The sequence below is a fragment of the Cryptomeria japonica genome, chromosome 6 (assembly GCF_030272615.1).
Source record: "Cryptomeria japonica chromosome 6, Sugi_1.0, whole genome shotgun sequence".
Classification (NCBI taxonomy): Eukaryota; Viridiplantae; Streptophyta; class Pinopsida; order Cupressales; family Cupressaceae; genus Cryptomeria; species Cryptomeria japonica.
The window spans coordinates 266545342-266567501 of NC_081410.1; the positions used below are offsets into that span (position 1 = coordinate 266545342).

Consider the following 22160-nt stretch of genomic DNA (forward strand, 5'->3'; position numbering starts at 1 on the left):
AAAGCAGCACTTAACATCCGTGCATTTAATCTAGTGTCAACATATGAATCCAAGCATCAAGACATATACATATAACATGGTATAATGAATTTGAATAGGTATCAAAACATATAATATGGTATAATGAATGCAAATGACAGTATCAAAACATATGATATTGTATAATGAATGCGACTATGGTAACAATAAAGGATGGGATTTACACAATTCATGACAACTAACCATAAATGGTGACAATCTCCTTATAATGAATTTAATCAGATCACTGTAGTCCTTGTGCATATATAATCCTGATTTAAGATTCCTATCGAAGGAATGCCCATGTAACACGAATTAGAGAATTTAATCTTACACTTGTGGAACCCCCAAAAAATTGTTGGGGAAATCATATTAATGTATTACGTGTCGTGGTCTACAATGCCAATGCAAAAGGAATACTTGCCACCATGATAACTTGTTAAAAACTTATGAATTTTCAGACTTTTGTATGCAATTAAGACCTCCGTAATAGCCCAATAAACACAAAGACCAAAGTTGGAATCTTGTCAAGCAACTGAAATAGAGATTGACATCCATTTCTTTACTATTGTAGTTTTATGTACTTTTGATTCCTATGGATCTTCTTTGGTCATGTGTGGACATCGGCATACTCTGAATTGACTTTTTACATTAAATAAACATAATCCATGGACAAAAGTTAAATTAATATGAACTATTTCAACAAATATGACTCAACCACTGTACGCCCAAACTTCTCTTGTATATCGTTAGGAGTCTCAATCTGCAAAATAATTGCAAATTACTGTAAGGAGGAATGACAAAGAAAACAAGGAGCAAGTTAAGTTTTTTATCTAAGTAAATAAACAAATTATATCAAACCATTCAGGTACACTTACAACCAGCAAATTGGGTACATGTACTTCTATGTCAATAGTTTTCAAAACAAATAAATCAGTGTAAGATACTTGCCAGGAATAAGAAATATCAGAAAGCAAAAGAGAACGGATTTTGACACTAAAAACAAATTCAAAGCAGGTTCGTAAAGGCACATATACAACCCTTCAAAACCTAGAAAACAAATTGAAGTTTACAGATGCCAAGGGGATTGGAATAACAAAAAACCTGGAGATTAATCAGAAATTGAATGATGAAAAAATACCAGAAAATGCAGTTCATCAAACCAAGTATCAACATTAAACTTTCATACAAGAGTTTATGTATTGCTTTTGCAGTAATGTACCACAATTAACTAGTCACAAGAAAAAAAAATTCTTAAGAGAAAATGACTGAACAAAAGATCACTTAAGAAAATATTTACCATATTTAGCGCTTTGAAAAGAGCTTTTACAGTATTTTGTGGATTTCTTGAACCAACAACCTGCAAGTAAGAAGGAAGTCACGATTCCACTAGTAATTTAAGTTGCCTAATTTACCCTTTTTCAAAACATTTATTCTATTTTCAGTGCAGAACTACACCTTTGATTTTACATTCTTAAGGCCACCCAAATAGAGTATACTTTCAACTGTTTTGTTTGCCCTCATCCCTGTGTTAATAGCACCAGGCCACAAGTATATCTGCTAACGACAAGGAAAAGAAATGTTCAAAGTCAAATTATGTATAAGAATGACTCACTTTCTCAAGATTAATAGCATCATCAATGCCTGGTTTAAATTTGTTAAATAAAACGATATATGCATTAATCATAAACAGAGGCAGCCCTTACAAAGCAGTCCACACTGAAAATTGATAAGAAGCAAGAAAGTAGACCTAACCAAACCCCCAAGGACAAAATGGAGAATAACAAGACAGCCCAAATGTCTGATTTCAATTAAGTTACCTTAGTCCTCTTAAATTGAGCCTGTACAGCATGGGCAATGGTATGCTCCTTGAACCTTTCTATGTACTGGAGGTTCTGAAAACTCTTTGCATAAGCCTGTAATGGACAGTAAAACATATGTATAGCACTTTTATAGAAAAGAAAAAACAAATACTGTAGTTATGTAATGACTCAAAAGGGGGCTACGCGCATCTTAAATCCAAAATATTATCAAAACCACACTTTAAGACAGACCAAATATATCAACCTCTAGTCCTATAAAAGAAAATATTGTATTTTACCTAGAACATTGTACCAGACAGGGATGCGGTACAACCAGAAAATCTCAACTCATTTTAAAATAATTTCTATCATCCACTCCTTAGTCATAGACTCATCTTCAATTCACTAATTCTATAATGATATATTTCCATCATTTTTGTGTACACTTTGAATAATATTTTGCAGTACAGTCGATAAATCAGTCACAAGTTCCCAGCAATTGGATTATCATTGCATTTAATAGAGACCAAAGAAAATAATGCAAACATTAAATAGTAAATACAAATCTGAGATCAGGACAGTAGGAAAGAATTTTTCTTACATGAGAAAGATTACTTAAATTAAAATTACCAAGTTAAACTTCTGAGAAGTACCGAACTCTCAGCTGTCTCCCAAACTTTCCAGATGTCATTTCTGGCCGCAGTTAGAGAAGAAAATGCAACAAATTACAAGATGACTTTCTCAGAAAGCCCAAGACTCTAAATAGATTTGAATCTGGAAAAAGAATAGGTGTTATATTCCCCATAGTATTGGCTACAATAGCAGGTCAAACAGCCAGACACCTTAGATGTGAAATGCAAGGGACTCTTTTCATTGATTAGGGAAACATAAAATCATTCCATACCAGTATCAATTCAACCTCTTGGTAAAATTCACAATGATCAGAAAAGAAATCACAGATGACTCCATAGATGACATAATAAGCCTGACATGCACAACGGTACTCGTTGGTGCATACTTGTACTCACCTACTTGGCATTAAAATCATATATGCATTAAATTGCAAGGAAATAAGTGTAACATTAAGGAATGTATCATAAGACAAATTGGCCAGGTTAAAAACTATAAAAACATAGATAAATTGATTCATGAAACTTATAGTCCACAAGGTCCACAACAATTAATGCAAGGGCTTAAAATAGCATAGAGGAAACATTACGATTGAAATTTCAGATATAATCATATTCTTCCATAAGTTTGCATAATGAATATCAAAAAGATACAAAATACATATTTTGAGTCGCAAACCTAGGTTATTACAATAATAGCACAATAGTTAATATGTTACCACAAATCCATCTTAACATTAACCCAATATGTGCCAAGAGTCAAAATGACTCTAGGTGTGAATTCCACCACAGCATAAGCATAAAAGCATATGGACTAAATACTCAAAATGTCACACTCATGAGAGGCGCAAAAAAATGAACTAAATATCTCTTCATTTGTTTGAAATTGTCATGTGTATAAACTCCAAATGAAATATAGATTTAATGATATCATCAAGAAAAAATGAGGCCATACAAAGTTACAACAAGCCCATTTAAGGTCAGCCCTCAAGCAGGGCTCCAACACTTGGCAGGAAATGAAAAATATGAAGCTTTGAGATTATTAAATCTAAAGACCCAATTATTTACAGCTTAGTCAAAGACCCGGATAACTAAACACCAATGCGACAATACTCAAGGCCAGATATAAAATATGCCAAAGAAAACAATAAATACAATGCTACATGACAAAATCGCAACAAGAAAAATATTGCTTTTAGAGAGCTGACTTGCTGGAACTATATCTTACTAACATGGTATCTCACTGCTCTCATTCGAAACATCAATCCACACACCAAAAGTCCTGGCTGATGTCAGTTGTAAAATGTACCTCCCAGACAAACAACATATATCATTAATACAATGATAAGTTTTAGGTATACAGAGATAAAATCCAATATGGTTATAAACATGACAAAGTATTAGAAAAGGTTGTACAACTAGATTATGGCACTTTTTACTATATGTATGTGCACGCACACAAAAGAAAACCAACAACTACAGAAAATTCTTGCCATAAACCCTCTGAACATGAACACATGGATGAATAGAATATGTGATGAGAGGGAAGCTTTGTCTCTATTTGCAATGCATAAAAGTTAAAAACTTTTATGGTTTCTCTCTCTCTCATTTTTCTTCAAAGAAATTCTTTCTTTTCCAGATATTTGCATTGTGCCTTTATTCTTTTCTGCACAAATTTGTATTGGCTTGTGTATTTACTATTTTATGTTCAATAATATTTTGGTGATCACATTCTATATCGACATATGATTATTGAGACATCTGATTTTTGTGTGATTGAGCTAGGTGGATCTTTTCAGTTCTTGTGTCTATTATGATTATATGATGTCGGTTACTTTCATTTTGATGATTCAGTACTGTTATATAGATGTTTATCATATGTGATGTGATTATGCGACTTATGTATATACTTTGGATTACATGATAATCAGTATTGTAGTATGATTATTATCATGTTGTGAGATTCCCTGCAATGTCTTATGTGAATATATATCGTGCTCATTGGATTTATATTGGACTTTGGCTATTTGTGTTAGATAGGCTTGTTGCTCCTAAGTGTGCAAGTTAACAAGTGATATGGGAGAGGTAACATGGAATTTGTGTGACTATCCATCTTCCTCCATGATAAAGTGATGAGATGTTATATACATGTGAAACCCCTCTATTCTAATCATGTGGGATTCAAGATCCCTCTATGATGAAACCAATAGAGTATTTTTGTTCTATGGAAATGGAATTGGATCCTTTTATAGTCCATGATGCTAGGCAATCTGTTTTTGGGTCTACAAATGGCTTATAGCATATGGGACTACCTCATACACCATGCATGAGGCACGTAACTATGCTATAAACGAGACATACATATACTACCCCGGAAGATTTGAACTATGTTCTTTAATTAGTTTCCTAGTATGCATAAGGTGTTAAGATATAGCCCTCATGAATCTAACTAATGGTAAATCAGTTATTATCTGGAGAGTGATATATTAACAGAGCATACAGTTTGGAAATTAAACATAAACAAACTAATTGTTATGAACGGTTGCCTCCGTAGGGACATGTCCATACGTGGCAACTGCCACGTATGGACATGTCCCTACGTAGGCAACCTTTCCTCTTGTATTTAAACCGGATTCAATGATGGAGACGATCAATAACTCACGGCAATCAGTCTTCCAGAATCACTGTCATTATTCTTCGATCCATATTTCACAACATGGTATCAGAGCCAGCATATTAAGAGAATAAATTAGACAGCCATATTACTCATAAGCATTTATCGGAAGTAAATAATAAATCAACGCAGAGGCTATATACGCAGAGGATATATTCGACTAAGAAAATATTCAAAATGTCAAGTAATATGAGAGTGGAAGATAGACTCGAAGGAGCCTCCAACTTCGTTTCCTGGAAGATACGAATCATTGCCATTCTTGAAGAACTAGAATTAGAGTCTTACATAGAAGAAAATCTAGACATGCCAAATGATGAACCAGAGAAATCTACCTGGAAAAGGCGTAATAATAAAGCAAAGAAAATAATTATTGACTCAGTCAAAGATCATATTCTTCCATCTATAGCCAGACTGCCTAAAGCATATGAAGTATTTAAAACCATTAAAAATAAATATGAAGTTAACAATGCGAGCAGAATGTTAACCTTGAAACAACAACTTTTAAACATTGAGATGAATAGAGATGATACAATATCTACATACTTTTCAAGGATATCTGAAGTAAAAGACGAATTACAAACTATTGGAAATGAGGTAGATGATCAAAAAATCTCTCTCATAGCCCTAAGAGGATTACCAATTTCATGGGAATCCTACATTCAATGTATTAGCAGAACACCCCCCTTACCCAAATTTGAACAACTTAAGAATGAGTGCATTCAAGAGGAATCTCGACTAATCTCAAGAGGATTAGGGACTAATAAAGAAGGAGAAATCTAAGCACTTAATACAAATACCTTCAACAAAAAGAAAAAGTTCTCCAAACGGAAGAGAGGAAATAAAAACCATCAGAAAAGAGATATGTCTAAAATTCAATGTTACAAATGCGACAAATATGGGCACACTCATAGGAATTGTCCAGAAAGGAAGAAAACACAAGCTACTCTAGCCGAAGTCAAAGGAGAAAACTCACTTTTCTTCTTAGCCCTATCAAGCGAAATAAATACAAATAAAAACACTTGGATCGTAGACAGTGGAGCATCAAGGCATATAACTGGATTCAGAAATCAGTTTGAAACACTTAACGGGCACTCAAGTGAAGAGGTTACTATTGGAGATAACTCCACATATCCTGTGAAAGGAATTGGGACCTGTACTATCAAACTAAGAAATGGAGTATCTCTACAATTAAAGGATGTTCTGTTTGTACATGGAATAAAAAGAAATCTAGTCTCAATCTCAGGCCTAGCTGATCAAGGATATCGGGTTACCTTCAATGAAGATAAAGTTCTACTCTGGCCTAAAAATACAAATATCAAAAATGCCATAACAGTAGGTTCAAGAGATGGTAGCCTATACAAACCATGCAGTGATCAAAAGGAAGCACTAAATCTTGAAGTTTCAAATAATAATGAATTATGGCACAAAAGATTAGGACACCTAAGATATAGTGCTCTATCCAACATAAAGAAGATAACTTCAGGACTGCCCCAACTAAAATCTGAACACACAGGCATTTGCAAAGGATGTGCCTTGGGAAAGAATGTGAAAGTTTCTTTTCCCTCAAGCAAGCACAAATCAAAAGTTATTTTAGAACTAATTCACTCAGACCTATGCGGTCCCATGTCAACACCATCCCTAACTGGATCCTTATACTACATAATCTTTGTTGATGACTACTCTCGAAAAACATGGATATATTTTCTAAAGTGCAAAGACTCAAATGAAGTACTATCTAAGTTCAAAGAATTCAAGGCACTAGTAGAAAACTAGTCAGGGAAGAAAATTAAGGTGTTAAGATCCGACAATGGGGGAGAATATACATCTGACAACTTCAAAGACTTTTGTAATTCTGTTGGGATTAAGAGGGAGTATACTGTACCATATAATCCACAACAGAACAAAGTAGCAGAAAGAAAGAACATAACCATAATTGAAGCAGCAAAAGCCATGATGCATGACCAAAACTTACACACTTCATTCTGGGCAGAAGCTTCAAATACAGCAGTCTACATTCAAAACAGATGTCCGCACTCAGTTCTAGAAAACATAACTCCTGAAGAAGCTTTTACAGGGAACAAACCAGACTTAAGTCATTTAAGGATATTTGGCTGTCCCGTATATATACATGTTCCTAAAGAAAAGAGGACAAAACTAGAACCATCCGGAAAAAGAGGTATCTTCATTGGCTATAGTGAAAATACTAAAGGATATCGCATTTACATTCCAGGGAAAAAATCTGTTGAGATAAGTAGAGATGTAAAGTTTGAAGAAAACACTACACTCAAAGAACCTGAGGATGATAACATTACTAAAGAAGAAGAAGATCACATAACTGAGATTGAGAGGGAGAATATCATAGAAAATTCCAAACCTTCAGACACTAAGAGCGAGGACATCATAAGAGCTTTTGAACCTCTTGTTGATGAAAATATTGAAACACTCAATAACAAGAAAAGACCTCTATGGGCAAGGAAAATGATTGAGAGAATAATGTAGAACCAAATGAAATTTCCAAAGAAAATAAGAGAACAAGAACTCTAAAATGTTATACTGCACTTCTAACCGAACTCACAAATTCTGAACCAACAAATGTCAGAGAAGCCTTATCAAAACAGGATTGGAAAGATGCTATGGTTAAAGAATATCAATCTATACTAAAGAATGATGTTTGGGATATAGTGCCTAGACCAAAAGACAAATCAGTTGTCTCATCCAAGTGGTTATTCAAGATCAAATATGCATATGATGGCAGCATTGAAAAACATAAAGCTCGCTTTGTGGCCAGGGGATTCTCTCAGAAAGCAGGAATTGATTATGAAGAGACATTTGCCCTAGTTGCCCGGTATACGTCAGTAAGAACAATCATTGCAATTGCAGCATCCAAAGGATGGAAAATTCACCAAATGGACGTAAAGACTGCCTTCCTAAATGGTTCAATTGAAGAAGAAGTATATATAGAACAACCAGAAGGATTCACCATACGTGATAAAAATTGCTATGTTTGTAAACTAAAGAAAGCTCTCTATGGGTTAAAACAAGCACCTAGGGCCTGGTATGCAAGGATAGACAACTATCTCTCCAAACTAGGGTACTCCAAGAACCTAGCAGATCCCAACATCTACTTCAAGGCTTCAAATGGCAATATGATTATATTGGTCCTTTACGTGGATGATCTTTTGATAACAGGAGAGGATAATCTCATTGAGAAATGTAAGCAAGATCTGGCAGCAGAATTCGATATGAAGGATCTAAGGCTTCTACATTATTTTCTGGGATTAGAAGTATGGCAGAAGAAAAACTACATCTTCCTAAATCAAGGAAAGTACACCACAGATATTCTAACTAGATTTGGGATGATGGAGTGTAAGCCATTAGCTACACCAATGGAAACTAATTTGCACAAGCTGAAAATTGAGGCAGAAGATTCAGAACCTATAGATCCCACACTCTATAGACAAATCGTCGGTTCACTCATGTATTTGGTAAATATTCGTCCTGATATCTGCTATGCTACAAATGTATTAAGTCACTTCATGTGTGAACCTAAGAAGATACATCTAATGGCTGCTAAACACATTCTAAGATATTTATGAGGCACAATCGGACTTGGCTTAAAGTATGAAAGTGTTGAGATTCAACTTGAAGGATATTCTGATTCTGATTGGGCCGGAAGTACCACTGACCGTAAAAGTACTACAGGGTGTTGCTTCAGTCTTGGTTCTGCTATGATATCTTGGTTCAGCAGAAAACAGTCAGTAGTTGCACAAAGCTCCACCGAAGCAGAATATATGGCAGCCTCCATGGGAGCTCATGAAGCGGTATGGGTAAGAAAGTTATTATTTGGATTATTTGGAAAAACTCTGAATTCAACAATAATTCACTGTGATAATCAGAGCTGTATCAAGGTCTCAGTAAATCCAGTTTTTCACAATCGATCCAAACATATTGAGATCCCTTATCACTACATAAGAGATATGGTAGATCGAAACGTCATAAAACTAGTGTACATCAGTACTGAAGAACAAAATGCTGATATCTTCACCAAGCCACTTGCAAGATTGAAGATAGAATACTTCAGAAGTAAACTTGGTATGACTAGATTATAATTGAGATTATTAGGATGAAATTCCTACCATGTGTAATTTGTTCATGAATAAATAAATAAAATGTATATTGCAATATTCTAACTATGTTCAAGAAGATGACGATCTTCTTATGTTTAAGGTTACTATTTCAAGGTGACGATCTTGACAATAGTTGACCAAGTGTCAAGTTTGACTACATTAAGTTGTTGTCCCGGACTGTGCCGGATATCTTGATCCTAAAGTATGTGATCATCTCATGATTGACTTCTTAAGTGATTGTCCCGGACTGAGCCGGATATCATGATATTGAGTTTATTGTCATGACAAGACTATATTAAATGTTGTCCCGAATTGTGTCGGAAGTCATGACAGAATATGCTCCCAAGAAAATTACTTAGATCCACTCCTGCTAAGAGGGAGTGTTAAGATATAGCCCTCATGAATCTAACTAATGGTAAATCAGTTATTATCTGGAGAGTGATATATTAATAGAGCATACAGTTTGGAAATTAAACATAAACAAACTAATTGTTATGAACAGTTGCCTCCGTAGGGACATGTCCATACGTGGCAACTGCCACGTATGGACATGTCCCTACGTAGGCAACCTTTCCTCTTGTATTTAAACCGGATTCAATGATGGAGATGATCAATAACTCACGGAAATCAGTCTTCCAGAATTGCTGTCATTATTCTTCGATCCATATTTCACAACATAAGGGTGTGCCATGTGTATGGGATTTAATTAAGTGCTCTTAAATAAATTTTGGGAAGCTTTGAAAGAGATTTTTTTGGGAAAGCAATCTCGATTTGGAATCTTGGGAGCTTAAGGATTGCTTGCTTCAAGTGTTGTATGCCTCCATTTCCCTTTGGGTTCAAATTTAAAGATGATATTTTCCTTTTTATGCATTGAAATGGCACTTTATTTGTTTTAGAATGGTAATGAATATACTACCATTACTTGGATTATACGAAGCTTTCGAGTGTTTTTCATTATTTTGTAGAAAAGTTTGAATAGACTCAATTAATGGAGTTTAAGGTGTTTTTCATGTGATTCTATAAAAGCTGAAAAAAGTTTATTTGAAACAGAAATTGTGGAAAGGAAACTAGCTTGTAGGCGTGACCAAATTAGTGGGGAAATGATTAAGCTTGTGCATTAGTGTTTGTTAAAAGCTTGTATGCTTTCCCTATATCTCCTAAGAGTCAATTTGAGAATAGAGTTATCTAGATTGAGTAGGATAGTCAATTTAGTATAAGGCTTGGAATGTATCATTTTGCTCACCTTTTGGGTACTAGAGATCCCAAGTGTAGTTTTTCTTCTCACTTGACTTTTGGATATGAGAGATCTAAGGTGTAGCATTTCTATTTGCTCAACTTTTGTATATTAAAGCTCTAAGGTGTCGCATATCCTCTTACTCACCTTTGGGATATTGGACCTCCTAGGTGTAGAATGTTTTCACGATACACCTTTGGGTTATGCTCCCCAACAACGCATCCCCTACCCAACATGACCTCATCACCATAGAGGGGCATTTCAAGGATGCAAGGATGGTAGGAAACATCTCCACCCCATCCCCTATTTTACAAAAACAAACAAAAACATCCTCAGTACACACATTGTTTTAGGGGATGTCTAGGTACATTAGGGGACACCAAACCATTCCCTAGATACCCAAGCACATTTTAGTTACTTTTTGAAAAAATTCACAGAAATTCAATGCCTATTTAGTTATGACATGCCCATCTAAGATTTACAAAGAATTGTGAAAATGGTATGCACCATGAAGGTCTGTGTGGTATTGAAGATCTTAATTTAGGCTTGGAGGTGAGGGCTCTACCCCTTGACCCTGCCCTATATCGTAACAGGGAACATGCCAAGGGTGCTACCCCCAAAACTCTACCAAACTATAGGTTTGACCAATTGATAGACCAATGATTAATCATGATCACAAAATCTACAAAATAAATATCCCACGTTGCAGATCTATGCAAACAAGGATTAGCTTGTTTCATAAATTGGACAACTTGTTTGGTATACAGGGATTGCCACAAACACTAGATGCTACAACCATTATACTGTTGAGTGGGAGTTGTAGCAAAAATGTTTCAACCATGCCCTATATGGACAGCTCATAGAACAATCCCATCTATTAGAATCCCAACTGAATTTAAACTGGAACATAACCAGTTATCGTTTTTACTTAATTATTCCTACTTCATGTGTTTGACAGCAGAACATGCAATCTTGAAGGATCCAAGAAAACTTCAATAATATATATTCCTCACTTGAATATATACACCAGTAAAACACTTTTGACTCATGCTTATATATGTAAAGAACATCATAATTCCTAGTTAATTACCCATGCTCAGAAAGGTTCTATAATGTCTATGACAAATGTCCAATCAATGTTATCATATGAATATTTTTAAATTTTCTCTATAGAAACCCCTAGCATCCCCTAAAAAATGGCATTAAAAGAGCCCATCTTGGAAAAGCATTCCCCCATCCCTTGTCATCCCCATCCTAGAAACTTGGGAGAGCATATCCTTTGGGGTATTGGAGAGCCTATGTGGATAACCACTCCATGCAATCCTTAAGCTACTATTGTTGTCTTTCTTTTGGGATCGTTTGTGATTCCTCATACTTGAGAAAAGCATGACAAGTCTGAATCGTACGTTGACACTTGAGTTCTTTGTTTTTGTTTGTGATCCATGTTGCCTACTCCTAAGCAAGGTGGAAGTGAACCTCTAGGATCCATGCAACTTAGTAGACTTGCCACTTGTTGGTTTTCTAATCGGGAGCTTAAAGATCTCATCAAAGCTATGGAAATCACATATCAACAACTGAATGAATTCTTATTTTCCATTTATTCATTTGTTAATTTTGTTGCTGAGTGTCAAATGGTAATCATTATTCTTATGGAATTCAAATTATGTATTGTGAAAGGATGTTGTGAGTTAGCATTCAATATTGTCATATTCTTTTGAACAAATTCATTTTGGAGATGGATTCATTATGTTTTTTGGGCTTTTGCTTGAAAAGGGGAAATAATTTTAAAATTTTGAAAGTTGTAATTTTGTAATTATGAGGTTTGGATCTCATACACTATTGAATTTGTGTTAGTGTAGTACCATAGGAGTCCCCAATCATTTTTAAAATTTGGTTGTTAGTTTAGGCCATTATTGAGTAAATCAGAGTTTTTGGATTCATAGAAGCATTTGTAGGCCTTCCAATCATTTTAGTGTTGACCTTTTACTGTAGAAAGCTGAATGTTGACATGTGTCTATTTGGAGGCTCGGGAATAATATTAGGTACCCTATATAAAATTTCATTTCTAGAAACTATTTTTTCATTTTCTTTTTTTGGAGTTTTGTGGAAGCATTTGGGGTTTCGCAAAAGTGTACGACTTGTCATGAAGTGTCCAAGGCATGGAGTTTCCTGCGAAAACTTTTTGGACCAATCCCTACAAAAATTGACCTCCTTTTCATATGATCAAATTTCCAAAATGCATTTTTAGTCCACCTATTAGGCATTTTTTGTGTAAAACTTCAATGAAGATAACTACCTCGATTTCCATATTCTGTCAAATTTCTTTGCATCATTGGGAAGCCTATGTAATTGTAATGTCCCCAATCGGGAATCACCTCAAATTAGTCCTGAAACAACAATACTAACATAAGGTGAGAATTGCAATACCTTTATAAATATAATTTCATTGATTCTGAAGACATTTTAATATAGTATTTAAATCATAATGCTAAGAATAATTTTGGAAGATGGAACTTATCTTGATCGATTTCTCTGATTTATATACATGAGATGTGTGTTTTTACATTGTAGGCTTCTGCACTACTAGACAGATCCAAATCTGGAAATAAGTTCGTAATCCCGTCTTCAAATGTCCTTCTTCTCCTTTTATATCTTCATATTTGTTGAAGAGTTGCATTCTTATGCATATAGACACCCCTCTTTAAATGAGACATGTCCCTTGCAACTAGATGTTGAGCTTCAATTTACTATGAATTATTGTCATTTGTTAATCATGCTACCACTTATGAATTCGTTGTTCTTTTAAGACTTGTCGGCTTATCGTTCTGATGATTATTATGCTAAGGTCTATCCTCTTATTACTTCATGATTTATATAGATTACTCCTTTGTCTGTAATTGTTCGCATCTCCTTAATATTAATGATTCGTTTGACTTTGTATAGATCTTCAATAGCTCGCATCAAATAGTAATTGCAGTACTGATAAAAGGAAACCCAATGATATTACCATAGTTCAACTTAGAAGAGTCTAAAGCTTTATTGCATCTTGATTGATGTCTCCATGTATGAGCGTTCTTATGTTGCCAAGGGTGGATCGGTACCATTCTCCTTGGTTATAATACGACTCCTTGAGCGCTGCAAATATGTAGTTATGTATTACTATGACCAATGCTTATCCTGTTGATCTGCTGTGGTATTGATATTGCTCTTTATTAAGTATCTTGTGGGAATGTATGAATACTTGGGAAAAAATAATAATTAAGTCATCCCTGATATTCCCCTCCGTGAATGAGTGTGATCTAATTCTTATATTTTTCGAATTGAAGAGTCACATCTTCTGAATGTGAGGAATCATGTCTCTCTTGGATCGAACCACTCATAATTAGATACATCTCTTCATAACAAAGAAGAAGTCTTTATTATGATCGTTGTCTTAATGTAGTCATCGCATCTCTTCATTAAGTCTCATGTAATCGCTGGTGATTGTCATCGTCATACATTTCTTCATAACTTCATCATGCCCTAATATCAATTATAATTTAGACTTATCGATGCCTTGGTAATCGCTGCCTCCTCATATCTGATCATAATAATAATATTATCGATTATGATTGGGCTGTTACTAACAAACAGTGGGTTAGAGTGATATTATAGTTGATCATCATTAAACTACAGTCTATTAACAAAATTGTAATCACCAATGACAGTGGTGATAGATTCAATTGCTAATGATAATTGTGATCTGTGAAACAATCTTTAGGAACTCTCGATATGTCGTAGTATTACTAATACTGCCTTATATCATGTTCCTTGCTGTTAGATGCCTTCGATGATTATAACCGTTTTTGATTGACATTAGTTGGCCATAGAGGTAATCATCATGTCCGTTGATCTTAATTATTACAAGCGCTATCATATGGATAAAGATTCTGAATTCTCACTGATATGAATTCTTCCTTAATCGCTATCATAGAAGACTTAATATTACCTGTTGCCGTCTCATAATTTAATCAATTTATATCGTTAGGTGGCAATACTTGATGAAATTGGATGTTTATTTTAATACACCGCTGTCATCCTTATTTGCTTATTAACACCTTGATAAAAACTAATCATTGATTAGTCACCAATATTGTAGCCTCAGGTCTAATAGATGCTAATGTTACTATGTCTGACTTCTGATTATGATGATAGTTTTTCTAAGCTCCCCTTTTGTTTGCGTGTAGACCATATAAACTTGGATGCTTGCAAGTCTTTATATTTTATAGCTTGGGTCTTAGATCATCCACTATTCTTTATTCATATCACTTATAAAGATAATACAAGGAGCTTTCTCAATATCAATAGTATTTGATGAGGTTCAGTTTGGGGATATCACAGTAATGTTTTAACTTTATTTTGGGTGTTGGAAAACTTTCGAGAGTCTCTTCATGGTGTTTGGAACAATTCTCCATTTCATCGTTCTTTCCCTTACATGCATAATGTATTTGAGTAGAGGAATTAATTGAATTAATTAGAATTTATACTTCTGAGATAGGATGTCAGAAATGATGAATATTGCTCTTGTTTATTTCCATCCATGCTTATGGAATTGGAATTGAAATCAATTAATGATATAATAATCTATATGCTTTTCCTTTTGTGTTCAAACTATGTAATTGAATAAAGAATTGTACTTTTCTTTTTTGTCGCAGTTATTGGTTTGCATGTCTAGATGGTGGCCATGAGTATCTAATCTCTAGTATAGTGTGAGACCTTATCTCCCCTATTGAACCTCATGATGACTTGTCTCACAATGGTTAATGTCTTCCACTAGAGCGTTCAGTTAGTTTGAACTGTGCTGCATTAGAATATGTGCTACATTCAAGTGGATTGAGTAATTTATACTTCTGCAAATGGTCTTTTGTTTGTCATGAGAAATCACCTTGAGTGGTTTTCTTTCATTTTGTCCTTTGTGTGGTTTCAGGGCATAACATCTTGCAACTAATGGGCATGATATAAAGTGGAATCAATTGGACAAGTCCAAGTCAAAGCAAGGGGAGACGGTAAGTGCTGAAGAGTGACACTTTTTAGTTTGATGCCAAATGCATCATATCTCTCCACTTTTCACAATGAACTCATATTGGGACTCTAATGCTCTATGCCTTGGGGAGGTGTATGAGTGTGTTCATAGCATACTTAGTCTACTTAGTCAAATGAAAGCCATTGTACAAAGGAAGACCCCTCCTTGCAATTTTGGAATGAGTTACATTCAGCAAAGGTGGAAGAAGCACAACACTCCCTTGCACATGGTTGCTTACGCATTGAACTTGAAGTGGTATGTGCAAAGGCCTAGCAAAGTTGTCTACATAGAAAATAGCAAAGTGAATGAGGCCTCATGAAAGCAATTTAAAAGATATATAATGCAAAGGAGGTTGCCATCATCTCTCATGATCAGACCAAATCTGTCACAACAAGAGCTATACAAATGAGGCAAAGTTTCATAAGGAGACTGGTACAAGAGGACCCAATACTATGGTGGCATAGGCCTCAATCATTGATAACCACACTAGCTGTTTGCCTCTTCTAACAAGTTTGTAGTTTTTCTACAGCATAGAAGAATTAGTCTACATATAACTTCATCCGCTCTATCAAGAGGAATATGGATACCCATAAGAGAGTGGAGAAGCTTGTGGTTGTACATAGAACCTTGTGTCTCATGGATCACAAGATGATGGGATGTAGACAAAAGGAGCTGATGCAAATTGATGAAAATCAGTAGAGTGGGTTGGTGTCCATTTGGAGGAGCTTTGGCTAGATAGATCCAATAGTTATAGCAACGAGGTGTTTGACAAATTATTTGGGAAGGATGATTCAATCACTAAGGTATTGACCCATTGCATTTGAAAGTTGAAACTTGATGTAATCATGACATTGAATACAATGATATAATGTTCAAAATTTTCAATGTGTTATACACCACCCCAACTGCTGATTTGCAAACTCTGATTTTTGGAAAAAGTTTTTGGTTTTATGTTTTTTTCTGATATTTTTTTGGTTTTTTGATGTTTTGCAAAGAAGTGAATGCAATAGAGAAGTTTTTGGGATTTTGTTGATGCTTGCAATAGAATATGAAAATTCAAGAAATTTTACAACTACACAGAATTCAGAATTTAAGGAAAGTACTATTAAAATTAATTGACTGATTTTTATTAACTTCAATCTTCTCAAACAAACCTGTGCACAGGTGCTCAAATTCTGGAAATCTGATGCATTCCAAGAGTGCCAATTAGCTTGCCTTTAGGGTACAACTACACGCACACAGGCTGATTTTTACATCAGTACTTAAATTCACTGCTTTTTGAACTGAAATGTATCCTCAAAACCCCAACTCCAGCTGAATGGCTTTAGTAATAGTAATAAATGATATGGCTGGGATGATTTGTTGTTGTAGACAGCTGTAGGCTACTGTGAGGCTTCCAATTTACTCAGTTCTGCAATTAACTACCCCAAAACTGCCCTCCTATCAGTCTGATCCACTATTTCTTTCCCTCACAAATGCTGGAAATGATGAATTCCTTTGCTAAGATACCCTTGGATGATCTTACACACCTGTAGGCATCAACTCTTCTGAGAGATTTCGTTCTCAAAAGGCCTGATCTGCTGCACAAACTCCTGCTCAGAGCTCAAAACCCAAATGCTGCTATAAAAATGAGTTAAAGAATGGCAAATTTCCCTCCCAAAAGTCACTTTATTCTCCTCTTAGATCATATTCCCTCCAAAAGGCATCTTTGGCATATTCTTAGGTTGATGCTATGGCATATTCCCTCTCATGAAGGAAATCAAACCTCTTAGGAAAGCCTTTGTGATTAATGATTAAGTTGTTTTTAAGAGACAAAGTTATGTCTCTAGGCATCATTACTTGCAAGGGGGTCCATTTCCCTTTTATTATTAATAATATAATAAGCTTATTTAATAACTTATTTAAATAAATGGACATATTTCAGAGTTGCACGGAAACGGGAACGGTATCGGATACGGCTATTTTTTGAGACCTCTCATTTGGGAACGGTATCGGATACGGCTATTTTTTGAGACCTCTCATTTGGGAACGGGAGAGGATACGGCATTTATAAAAAACAATTACATATATATTTAACACAAATTTCTAAGTAACTAAAGAAGATTTTCATCACTATGAAGCAATATGGAAACATAATTGGGAAATATAGTTTTATTATTCAAACAAAATTCAAATACATTAATAGTATCTCGTAGAATCACATGCTATCAAAAATATCATCACTGTTCTCCTGAAATTGGAGATCTAGGTCATCAAGATTTTCTGAAGAGTAAGAATAGTTGGATTGAGTGTGACCACCAACTAGACTCTCAGAACGCACTGAAGGTTCACTGGAGGCTCCTCCCATGTCAGAATTATCAATAGTGGGATTGAGATGTGTCAATGCATTTATGGATACATCAATGTCACTCATCTCAGGTTGTACATCCCAAAGTCTATAAGGTCCTTTCATGTAGTCTGTGGAGGAATGCCTCAAGAGACGAAGATTGGAATGCACATATACAAGGTCTTCTACTTTGTTGGCTGCCAACCTATTTCGTTTCACAGAATGGATGAAGCCATATGTACTCCAATTCCTTTCGGATGCAGAAGAACTTGAAACCTATAGAAAAGTTTATAGTACAAGTTACAAAGACAACAATCAAATAAAAATTAAAATAAAAAATAAATCAAATTAGAATATAATTCATATAAACTCAAACCTGTGACAAAAGTTTGATAGCTAGCTTTTGCAAATGTCTAGTTGTTGCACCATGGAAGTTCCACCACTTTATAGGGTCCATTTCGTTTTTATCAGCCATTGCATCAACATCTGCATAGGTTCCATCAGAGGATGCAAACATCCCAAACTCATCTCGAATCTCCTTAGCAACTCTAGGATCTGTAAACATTTTTTTGAAAGCTTTTCTATACCCATCGACAACCTCAACATCCATATTTGGTGCAGTCCTATTTGGCAATGCTAGCATATCAGCATGGTAGTACTTGGGGTTCAAAGCATATGCCAAAAGCTGCAAAGGAGTTGTCATTTTATCCCATCTTTTCTTAATTATCTCATATATTTGCCGAAAAAAAAATTCAGAGGGATCTTGCTCTTTTGCTATAATGATATCTCTAACTTTCTCCACCATTGTATCTATGCAATCATAGATGTCACCCAATATTGGTTGATCAGTATCACAACGACGAATGAGGGTGTATATTGGCTCAGTGAAGGATAGTAAATAATCTATTTGAGCCCACCAATCATCGTCAAGACTTAACCTTCTGATATTAGTTGCTCTATCTGTTTGAGATTGCCTCCATATTGCCCAAACATCGCTAATCACCATACTTTTTAAGGCTTGTTTGACATCCACAAGCCTTTTGAGAACAATATAGTGTGTGGCAAAGCGTGTCTCAACCACCTTCAATTAAAAATTAATAATTTTTAGAAACAAATAAATCATACAAATATTTCAAAAAATAATTTTTTTTTTAAATGTTTGGATAATTTGAAATAAAATAAAAAAACTTACCTTTAGCAACTCCAACTTGACGAATTGTCTGTAAATGGCCTGTGACATGTGATGATTACAAATAAACATCTGAATTTCTTTGGCTTCTTCATAAATCTTCTGTATCCATTGAATTTTGCCAATTTTTTGGAGCATCAAGTTCAAAGAATGAACTACGGAAGGCGTCCACCAAATGTTTGGATACCTTGCTTCCACAACCAACCCTGCTGCTCTGCATACTTTTGCATTATCAGTGATTACTTGAACAACATTTTCTGAACCCACTGACTCAATCGCCTCAATTAGAATGTTGGCGATAAACTGAGTATCTTTCTCTTCAACATTGCATTCCACTGCTTTCAAAAACATTGCCCCCTTTGGGCTCATTGTGACCACATTGATTAGTGGCCTGTTTCTAACACCCTTCCATCCATCAGAGATGATAGAAACTCCCGAGATTTTCCATGAAGCTCGAATCACTTGCAATTTTCTATCAATAATATCTTTCTCTTTAGCCAAAAGCGTTGTACGAACCTTCTCGTACCCTGGACTTTTGTATCCTTTTGGGGCTTCATTAATAGACCTAACCATCTCTTGCCAAAATGGAGAGCGGACCACATTGAATGAAATTCCATTCGCATACAAACAACGTGCAATATTCTAATCTGTATCCTCTCGACTTTGCAAATTAAACGCCTTTTCAAGAGGTCCTAAATTGCTCCTCTTGTGGCTAGTAGATGTCCCTGAAGCTGGATGCAAAGGAGGTTTGTTTAAACTTAGACTTGGCCTCTGATTCGATGTTTGAACCCGATTAGCTTCATCCTCTTCTTTCTGGTATTTTGCAATCTTCTCGACTGACAATCCCTTCCCTTTACTATCACCAACATTTGGACCAAGGCATACTTCACATCTGGTGCCTTTTATGTGGCAAAGGTGCCCACGAACCCTAGTATAAGAACCATTATAATCAGTCAAACATTTGTGACACTTCCATTTAAAACCTCCACCACCTTGAAACTTTTCAAGGATGGTCACGTATTTCCACAATGGAAACTTAGTGTATGGTTTGATCCACTTGTCGTTTCCAGATGATGATGATGATTCTGCCATGATTACTATCCTGCAAAAAAAAAATTAATAAAATTATAAAAAATAAATAATTATTAACTATACATTGACTTTTCTTTAACTTTATAAAAGACGAAGTATAATTTATTATCTAAGAGTGTAACTTAAATAATTTATAATATATGCTTAATTTTTACTATTTCAAAATTAAATTTACAAAACATACAATATAAAAATCTATAATAATATAATTATGTAGACAAATTTAAAATTTATTAATAATTTAAAATAAATTATATACATTAAAAATTTAAAAGTAATACCAAATATAAAGTTATTGTTAAATAAAACTAAAACTAAATAGTATTAATAAAGTTACTAATTAATAAATAAAAGTAAGTATAAATTAATTAAATTAATGTTAAATAAACTAAAGTAATATTAAATAAAAATAAATTAAACTAAATATTAAATATTTAAATTTTTAATACACTAAATAGAAAATAATAAAGTTACTGTTAAATAAAACGAACTATTAAAGATTAAAAAAATTAATAAAATTACTATTTTAATTAATAAAGGTAAATAATAAACTATAAAATATACATAAAAAATTAATTAAAAAAACCTAAATTAAAAATTAAAATGTAAACTAAATAAATGTTAAGTCAAAAGACTCCAAACATTTGAACTTTATAATAAAAAATTTCTCCTACCTGCGGAAGCCAGCTACGGAAGCGAGTCGGGAAGAAGTTGCAGCGCCTGACGGAAGTGAAGCCAAAGAGCCTGACAGAAGAAGCCAAAGAGCCAAGCGGGAGTAAGAAACCAAAGAGCCAAGCGGAATAAGTTGCAGAGCAGAACAGAAGCGATGCCGAAGAGCCACACGGGATCAACTTGCAGAGCAGACGATAAGATAAAAGAGTGAAGCCGCAAAGAAGCAAAGGATCCAGCAAATCTCAAGCCAAAGCATTCCAGAAAAAGAACCCAGGCTGCGTGAAAGAAAACTTTTCAATTTCTGTGTGAATTAGAGTGCTGCTGGTCTGATCATTTATAGGAGAAAAATCTTTAACTCTTTCTAAATTAAATGAATAGTGGTTTGTAGTTCATTTGCAAGTTTAGGAATTTTTTTAGATTTTTTACCAAATCGAATCCAAAACGCATTTGGAAAGGGCAAGTTTCCAGAAACGAATAGATACGTTTTGATTGTCATATCACACCCATATCGTTCCCGTATCCGTATTAGATACGGAGGAACGGGTATCCGAGCTCACACATCCAATCACCTCCAAACTGAAACTAAGGGTGCCACTGGTCCCCGGAATGATGACTGGGCGTAGAACTCCAACTGCCAGTTTCCCCTAAAATCTAGGAATCCTCCTCCAAAGCTAAGGAATCATCCCTGAACATTGAAACTCACACCATTGGCCTCCTGTCAATCCTCCCGATATCTTGGTGGGTCCACTGGTGATTGTCAGTTTGCTCCTAAAAAATAGGAACCTCCCTAAAATTTAAGAGGTACCTCCAAAACAATTGAGGATGCTCCTAGTGACTCCTGCTATGCTTCCCCACAATCCCTAAAAAATAGGGCCCTTCCTAAAAAATAGGAAACTGGCCTAAAGCTCCCAAAATGCCTCAAACGCTTCCCGAAAGGCACCTATCTAACTATATAAGTCCCCTGTCCACTGTATTAGCCTACGGGGACTCCTATCAATAGGCTAATCCTACAAGAACTCAACTGTCTTAGGAAGGGGACATTACACAATGCATTGTTGGTTCAATTAATTCACTGTGTTTAGATTTAAATATATGTAAAAGATGAATTGCAATTTCTATTAAATTTTTTATGATTAATTTTTCAAGTGCTATATTATATTAGTGCTATCATCCTCCTACATTCCCCAAATTTTGGGAAAAAAATTGCCATTCCCAAAACCTGTCCCTATGTTCCCCAATTCCTAAATTTTGTCCAAAAATGGTAAGCATTCATTATATTACTAAGGAGCAGCATTAATGAGTGTGACCAAAGAAAACTATAAATACAAGAAAAGA

At 34.8% G+C, this 22160-nt stretch overlaps 1 protein-coding gene across 1 annotated transcript in view; it reads right to left on the reverse strand.

Annotated features, from left to right (window-relative positions):
* Positions 1-354: 354 nt before the first annotated feature.
* LOC131062606 (protein Ycf2) overlaps positions 355-22160 on the reverse strand; it is a 198422-nt gene continuing 176616 nt past the window's right edge. The window contains exons 5-8 of the mRNA XM_057996302.2: positions 1839-1934; positions 1477-1575; positions 1319-1378; positions 355-781 (exon numbers count right to left, since the gene is read on the reverse strand). Coding sequence (XP_057852285.2) covers positions 713-781; positions 1319-1378; positions 1477-1575; positions 1839-1934 — 324 coding nt within the window. The 3' untranslated portion in view covers positions 355-712. The remainder of the gene's footprint in view (positions 782-1318; positions 1379-1476; positions 1576-1838; positions 1935-22160) is intronic.